General features: G+C 44.1%; 1 protein-coding gene across 1 annotated transcript in view; it reads right to left on the bottom strand.

The window, feature by feature from the left end:
- Window positions 1-931: 931 nt before the first annotated feature.
- The window catches only part of ABCA12 (ATP binding cassette subfamily A member 12), a 120453-nt gene continuing 112899 nt past the window's right edge, over window positions 932-8485 (bottom strand). The window contains exons 50-54 of the mRNA XM_081189293.1: window positions 7886-7989; window positions 5661-5753; window positions 3451-3556; window positions 2220-2357; window positions 932-1370 (exon numbers count right to left, since the gene is read on the bottom strand). Of these exons, the coding sequence (XP_081045419.1) occupies window positions 1251-1370; window positions 2220-2357; window positions 3451-3556; window positions 5661-5753; window positions 7886-7989 (561 nt within the window). The 3' untranslated portion in view covers window positions 932-1250. The remainder of the gene's footprint in view (window positions 1371-2219; window positions 2358-3450; window positions 3557-5660; window positions 5754-7885; window positions 7990-8485) is intronic.

Here is an 8485-nt window from a genome sequence, read left to right as displayed (position 1 = left end):
TTTTATAAAGTGAGCGCTGGCTAGCGTGATCCTCTGTGAGCTAGGATCTGGAAGCAGCTCTGACAATATTCTATAATATATATTGCATATTATATCCAATTTATTTCTGATTTTTTAGAGGATTGATAGGATCATAGAATTGTAGAGTTGGGTCCAACCCCCTTCAAAGCAGGAATCTCAGCACACAACCCCCCATCTCAGATGAAACCCGGGTTAGCTTTGCAAATGCACTAGCAGTTTTATTGCTGCACCATTAAGCTGGGTAAATTTCATAATATCTTGGCAAGAACAAAGATGGTAGAAGACAAGAGAGTGTATCAATACGGATATGGGAGCTACACCAGGGGGACTTTGGACCTTTGGGAGCCTTGCTGGAAACCTTCCATTGATTAGGAAACTTATTTTTCTTCTTAGAAGGGATCTGACAACCAAATTCTGCTCCATCAGTCCAAGAAAATTTCATTCTACACTTCCTTTGTCTGGCCACTGTTCAGGAAAATTTATATGGTGCTTCATGTTTTATATATGGGGCTAACCAAAGATCATGGGATGCGGGTGGCACTGTGGTCTAAACCACTGAGTCCAGGGCTTGTCGATCAGAATCCTTGTGAAGGGGTGAGCTCCCGTTGCTCTGTCCCAGCTCCTGCCAACCTAGCAGTTCAAAAGCATGTCCAAGTGCAAGTAGATAAATAGGTACCGCTCCGGCGGGAAGGAAAACGGCGTTTCCGTGTGCTGCTCTGGTTTGCCAGAAGTGGCTTAGTCATGCTGGCCACATGACCCGGAAGCTGTCTGCAGACAAACGCCAGCTCCCTTGGCCAATAAAGAGAGATGAGCGCCGCAACCCCAGAGTCGCCTGCAACTGGACTTAGCTGTCAGGGGTCCTTTACCTTTTTTTTAAAACCAAAGATCATAGAAATTAAAAGGTAACGACTTTGGATTTTAAATAATTTTATTTAATACTGACGTAATCCCTGTACACAGCAAAGCATTAGCTTATGACCCTGAATGCAGAAGAGTTGTTTTCATCTAGCGGATATGGTACTTGGAGGAGGGAAGTTCCCAAGCACACAGGGCAACATATACAGGAAAGTGTCTATACATTCTTTGCATAGATAAATAATGAGCACAGAAGCCAATGCAGAGGAAACAAGTTAAAGACCAATCTGATATAAGGATAGGTGTTTCCATCACGGGTTCTAGTGTTCAGGATTCCAAAATGAATACCTAAAATATCTTGAGAGAATAAAATCTTAGTAAAGAGCAGTTACATTAGAATCTTGGCTGCTTAAGTCAGAGCTATCTGAGGTTATGTCTGAACTTGCATCCGAAACATCCAGGTCACCTTGATCTTTAGCAAAGTTGATGAAAACCTAAAATGAAACAAAATATATGAAATTAAATCTACCCTGCTTTTTGGATTGCTTACAAATGCCTTCCCAAGGCTGGATATTCACGTGCATGTAAAGAGACTTGGCAAAACATAATATTCCACAGGCAAACTATTGCTTTTTCTATTTCCTACAGATCCCTCTGAAATTTCCTGCCTACTATATTCTTCTTTTGGTTTTAATAGCAAAATGGATTAGATGTTAAATAGAAGCCTTCATGTACTGCTTGGCTAAAGAATTCACGTTGTATCTCAGGTACACCTATATTTTTAAAAAATCTAGCTGGTATCTGCCATATTGTTCCTATGCTTTGGGCTGTGAGCTTAGAATGATATAGCTGGTAAAAGCTGCTTTTAGATATTCTATGTTCAGTAATGGAGCAGTTTGCAAAGGAAATACAATATATCTAAAAGATACCACCACCTGCATAAACCTGCTCCAGGTGTCCCTGCCTTTGGAAGTTAGAAGGTGGGTCCAAAAGCAGGATTTTCTCTGTGGTGGTGCCCTGATTTCGGATTCCCTCCCCAGAAGCACGTGCCGGACACCAAAACTGCTATCTTCTGGGTACTTGATTAAAACTGCCATGTTCTTCAAGGCTTTTGATAGTAAATATTATTGGTCTGTTGGCTTCTCTCTGATGTTTTCAGTGCTTACATGTTTAGGTTGTGTTGTGTTATTTTAGGTGTTGGTGCTGTATACTATTATTTATAAAGACAATCAAATTGCTAGCTGCTTTGGATGCCTAGAAAGGCAAGGTAGACATATTTAAGATAAAAATAAACACATACATACATACATGTATAGCATAATTGGACAAGTATCATTCCATACCTCTTCTAGAGTTGTTTGACTCACTGAGAAGTGCCTGATTTTGAAGACCTCTTTGTTTGCTTCTAGCATTTGAAATATGTTTGCTACGCCTCCTGCAGACACCGGGACATGATATTCCACCATATTCAGTTGATGGTCCTGTACCAATAAGAAGATTTACTGTTAATGAATGCCAGATTCAGAGGGGGGAGGCACTGTTTATCTTATTGATTGATAGCTATCCTTATGAGCTCTGGCCCCTTTGTGTGCTCGTGTTTATTCCTCCGTACGGCCTCCTTTTTTCCAATGCTTCTGTTGCTGATTCTGGATCTCCACACAACAGTTATGCAAGGAGCACCAGAATCAGTTAGGTCTAATGTTACTAGCTGCTATTGATTAGGAAGATGTTTCAAATGTTGGTTCTATCATTTTGTCACTGACATGATAGATCGATTCAGTCATCATCATCATCATCATCATCACCATCATCATCATCATAATAATTTATTTGTACCCTGCCCATCTGGCTGGGTTTCCCCAGCCACTCTGGGCGGCTTCCAACAAAGATGAAAAATACACTAAAATGTCACATATTTAAAACTTCCCTGAACAGGGCTGCCTTCAGATGTCTTCTGAATGTCAGGTAGTTGTTTATCGCTTTGACATCTGATGGGAGGGCATTCCACAGGGCGGGCGCCACTACCGAGAAGGCCCTCTGCCTGGTTCCCTGTAACTTGGCTTCTCGCAGTGAGGGAACCGCCAGAAGGCCCTCGGAGCTGGACTTCAGTGTCCGGGCAGAACGATGGGGGTGGAGATGCTCCTTCAGATATACTGGACCGAGGCCGTTTAGGGCTTTAAAGGTCAGCACCAACACTTTGAATTGTGCTCAGAAACATACTGGGAGCCAATGTAGGTCTTTCAAGACCGGTGTTATATGGTCTCGGCGGCCGCTCCCAGTCACCAGTCTAGCTTGCAGAGGAGCTATGTAAAATCTTACACCTCAGTTCCCCTGCCTTTATAATAAGAAGGTAATATTTGACTGGTACTGTTAAATCATGGAAGTACTTTAATGATAGCATTGCTGAAATAACTCAAGACACTTTAAAAATTCTGCTAGTGCTCAAATGCATTCAAAACTATTTACCCTCATTCTTGCCAATATCTGGGTTGTACCACTTTAGGCTGCAGGTGGATACTCAAAATATTTATCACTTCCTACAACATAATGCCCTGCACATTCTTTTACATTTACCTTCAGATGTGTATTTGGAAAGGTCAATTGCAAAAATTCTGTCAGCTTTTCTATACTGTCGGAATTATTATTCAAATGCATCTTCACGGTGAAACCTTTTCCAAATCTGGGGGGATAAAAGGAAATAAATATTTTATGGAATGTAAAAGAGGTTTAAAAACTAGAATCAAGCAGTCCTTCTAGGACACCAAACAAAACTATATTAAATTCTTACAATAACCGCAAGGACATTAGGGATAAATCTGTCCACTGTCAATGTGCAGAAACTCACATGTCAGGGATAGTCAACATGTAGGGTCTGGAAGAAGTAAGGCGCAAGCAAACTATCTGTGCAAGAGGAATTAATATTTGCTTCAGCAGAGCTCCTTTCCTCCACCCAGCTTGCATGCGCCTCTCAAAATCTAGGTCACCATCCAGTGGAACAGGCTAGTGGTCAAGTATTTTACACCCATGACTGGATGGGGATACAGAAGGTGCACACAAGTTTTAATCATTGCCTAAATGCTGCAATGTGAGTGCACTGAATGAGAAGCAGTGGGACTTTAATGAGCCTTATGCTCATCCTTCAGCGCATGGGTGTTGCACCTAAACGAGAACAAAACATGCCCCAAGTATCCACACCAGGGATGGGTAATGTGTGACCCTCCAGATGAGAGTTGTATTGCATATAATTTAGAGTTTGTTTCGGGCTGACCAGAAGATGATTTACAAAACAGAGTTTGAAGTCCTGTTTCACCTCAGTCCCTTGTGTGACGAGGGCAGTTTCAGTCCCATGTTGGGGCCTGAATTCTAAGTGGAAGGGATCCAAATGTTCCACATCCTCCAGATGTGCCCGGAGTTGTTCCACAACCACCCGCTCAATGACCGCTCCCCACATTAACTGAGGGACTTTTGCGTGGTTGAGCGCAGCCCCCCCCAAGACTATGAGGCTCCCGGCAAGGTAGCCTGGCTTCACCTCTCCCCCCACCCAGCTGGGTACCTGGAGGTTCCGCCTAGCCTCGACAAATGCTTGGGGGGGGGCGTTGCCAAGGGAATTGGCCAGGTAGAGCTAGGACTGCCCACACTCACAATAGAGGGTGTAACTTACCTGTTTGTCCTCAGTCGGCTCCTGAACTCCCCCCACCCCACCCTCCCTCAGTTTATGCCTTCTTTTGCAGTTTAAACTTCTTCTTTACAGCCTGCAGGCGTTGCTGCAGTCTTTGATGGTTGCTGCTGAGAGACCGCGAAGGAATTTCCCTGCATTGGCAGGTTTCGCCTTCCCCATAGCAAAACGTCACAACTTTGGTGGTTTGTAGGCCTTGGGCAGAATCCTTTAGTCTATTTTCCCTCAATGGGGGGGCGTGAAGCGGTGACCCAAGCCCCCCCGAGGCGGCGATCCCAGGGTTCCCTGTTAAAGGGGTTATTTTGAGGGGAGGCACTGGCCATACGCCAATGGGTTGTCAGTGCTCTCCCCTTCAATGCAGCGAAATTGGGGGTGGGCTCCCTGTTTGAACAGACATTCTCCAGCGTCAGCCCAATTCCCACACAGTTTGGATAACCCTGATGTTCCCCAGATCCCCAGCTGGGATTGGGAGGGATAAATGCCCAATGCCTAAGCCAAGGTCTTACTACATCTGAAAGTTTAATAAAGTTGTGGCCAATTTTAATCCCATAACACGTTGTCAAGTGTCATTATTCCTCCTGGGGGTCGCCTGGGGCTTGGGGGGTCTCCGCCTGTCCGCGCAATCACCTTGCCCAGGAATGGAAGATTTGAGACTGGGCGATAATTGACCATAATGGCTGGGACCAAAGATACCACTTCTTTAAGGGAGTCCAGGAAGACTCCCTCACCACCCCATGGAGCCCCCTGGCCAGCCCAGCCTGGCCGCTATAACGAGGCAGGATGGGCAAGAATCAAGGAGAATCAACTCATCCAACCAGCCTGTCCAAATCCTCAGAGATAACAGGTGCAGACTAACAGTGGTGTCCTGTATGTGTCTACTCAGAAGAAAGCTCCATTGAGTTCAACAAAACTTACTTCTAGGGGAAAGTGCACAGGACTGCAACCTGCAATTTCCTATCCAGAGAAAAGCACTGGTTTGCTCTCTTGCTATCATTCTCCCTTTATTCTTTGGCTTTGTAACAAAAACAAGTCTTCATTTCACCATTTCCTGCTCAGTTGGGTCTCACAGTAAACCTACGGGAACTGTTGTGAGAGACATTTTACCAACCTGCTCTTTATATGCTGCAGTGAACCCAGGCACCGGAAACTTCCATTTACCATGATAGCCAGTCTTGTGCAGAGGGCCTCACATTCTTCCATGCTGAAAAACGGAGAAAGTAGAGTAATGAAGTCCCCAAGAAGCATGAGAAGAATCTATGATGGTGAGAATGTGTGTGGAGTGGATCTCCAGTGTTTTTGGAAAATGCACACAATCTGCACATCAGTCAATATTAAGCAGCGTGGGATTCAGCTGCTTGACCTCCCAGGGCTTATACATAAATGGCTTTCCCTGGACTGTCACCCACTCTGGGCAGTGCCAAGCAGCGGCACGGCTGCATTCACAGAATCATAGAACTGTACAGTTAGAAGGCACCATGGGGGGCATCATCTCCAACAATCCCTGCAGAAGTTCCTCTCAGAGGAAAGCAGAAGCCTTCTTTGGGTGTACTGCCTGGACAAGTGAGGGCAAAAGTGTGCAGTGGGGTGGAAGTGCACATATTGGTCCCACTGCCCAAATCACTACACATGCCCCCTCCCCAACTTTGTTTAGTGCAAAGGACTGAAGGGGGCTTACTATCCCATTTGCCTGAATGTCTTCCATAATCAGGAACTGATCCCTTTCCCATCCCCACCGTAGACCGTATTTTTGTATAGCAAATCAGAACTAAGTCTGGCCTTTTTATTCCGAAAAAAATAAATAAAGTTATTAATAGAAGTTTTCCATTTTCCAAGCACCTGGCCTAAAAGACAAATAACAGCTTGGGGAGGATTGTCATTTCTAATCGCTGCAACGTTAAGCTTCTTTAGCTTTTCGTTTTATCAGGGGCAGTCTGCTAGATCAAGCAACACTTTCCCTCAGCTCTGTAATTCTGTCTTTTCTTGAATGAGAAAGGAAGGGAACATTCCCATCTTACCACTTTGATAATGTTCCAGGTCTGTAGCAAAATGTGCAATTTTTGCTTAAATAATGGTAACAGTTCCCACCACCAAGCGCGTAAGAGTTATGGAATATGCTATGCCCCCTCCACCTCGGGTTGCCAGAATAGTGGGGGAAGTACAGCACCCTGAGGACTGCGTAAGCACAGTCACAACCTTCTCCAAGATGACAGCCAGGGCTGGCCCAAGACATTTTGGTCCCTGAGGTGAAGATCAACATCAGCAACGGGGGGGGGGGGGATAAAGATCTCCATTGGGATCTGCTGGCCCTGTGGAGCTTGCCGCCCGAGGCAGTCGCCTCACCAGCCATGCTCTGGAATGCAATGCGCTGCTTCTGGAAGCCCATTCAGCCACTTCACTGTTGACATTTAATGACTAGCTGAAACAAGTGTTTAGTGATGGCTCAGGTTGATACAATTTGGATTCTTTTTCCACTGCAACTATTATAAAAGCTTGTGTGGATTTGATAACTGGATTTAAATTGCTCTTCATTTTCAGAATGGCTTTCATTTCATTTTATTGGCTAATGCAAAGGGCAGTGCTTTGGTAGCAAAGAATCCAGTACAGAGATTTTAGAAACAAACAACTAAATGAAATTAGTGGTTCAGCTCAACTTTGTGACCCTTCATTTAGTTGCTGACTAGAAGGTCCTTGGGCAGCTGCTGAAGGGGCACCATCAAAGGACGAGGGGCTTTCAGGGGAATCAGAGTCTCAGAAATTCTGCTCCACTAGAAACAGCAAGAGAAGCTGTAGTGGGAACATACAGTAAAAAATGTAATTTAGTATGGGTGAAACCCAGTGCAGTTTGAGTGGGTAATGCAATATGACTTCTCCTCTCTCCCCCTTCCAGCCCTCTGTGCACCTCCAAAATCTGCACCAGTGGGTTGTGGAAACTTGCAGTGCATATTTTTCGAGGGGTTCCAGGGGCTGGAGAGAGAAGAGAAACCAGAAGTTTTGCTGCGTAAGTGGATTTCTATAGTGCAAGTGGGCAGGCACCATGTTAGTCCATGGATATTGGTCTGTTCTTGTGTTGCATTCTGTGTTTCATTGTAAGCCACTTTAAAACATCATTTTATATTTCCTAGGCTAGTTCTATGGGCCAGTCCAGCATTTCAATTCCATTTTTCTTTTAGCTTTTAGCTCAGTGGAGCACATGGTAGTCTCTATTTGCGCTCACTCTACCTTGAGTGAACAAATACAGGTTTGAATGCAATTTTTTTTGCCTAACGAGGAACTGGGCTCATCTCAATGTGGAAAGTGAGTCTGATCATTTTCATTAGAAGCCTGGGACTCTACCTGTGAGAAGTAAGTATCACTGAACATTGGTTCTGTACTTCCTCCGTGATGATTTTCCAGAGATGTCTCTTAGCGTTCGGATCCATGCCAGAGCTTGGCTCATCCTAAAATAAAAGAAGTTGACAGCAAATGTAAAAAGTAAAGAAGAGGAACTTGTGATTTGTTGCCACTGTTTCCTCTTATATTTGGCCACTAATATTTGGCCTTCACATTAATCACTCCTCCCTTTTTGTTGTAGTTGCTTCCAGAAAAGATTAATATTATTGTTAACAATAATAATAGCAATGCTGTAATAGTAAAGCTGCAACAGAGCATGACTAAACAGATGCATAGAATGCTTCCTAGAATACACAAAAGTTATCATGAATGGCAAAAGTCAATTGCTACTGTGTACAATGGAAATGGTTAATATTAGTGATAGATGCACATTGTTAGATAACAGCACTGGGCAGATATTATGATGTTGGGGGCAGATAATGTGTATGACTTCTATTCAAGTAGTACTTGGGCTGTGCACATTCTTACTACTCCATTTATAGATTAAAGCAAGGTTTCTGCTTTGAGCGTTACACAGACAATAGACCACAGATGAGCTCCCAT

Source organism: Podarcis bocagei (assembly GCF_964188305.1).
Source record: "Podarcis bocagei genome assembly, chromosome: 1".
NCBI classification, from domain to species: domain Eukaryota; kingdom Metazoa; phylum Chordata; class Lepidosauria; order Squamata; family Lacertidae; genus Podarcis; species Podarcis bocagei.
This window is presented reverse-complemented; position numbering and strand designations above follow the sequence as displayed.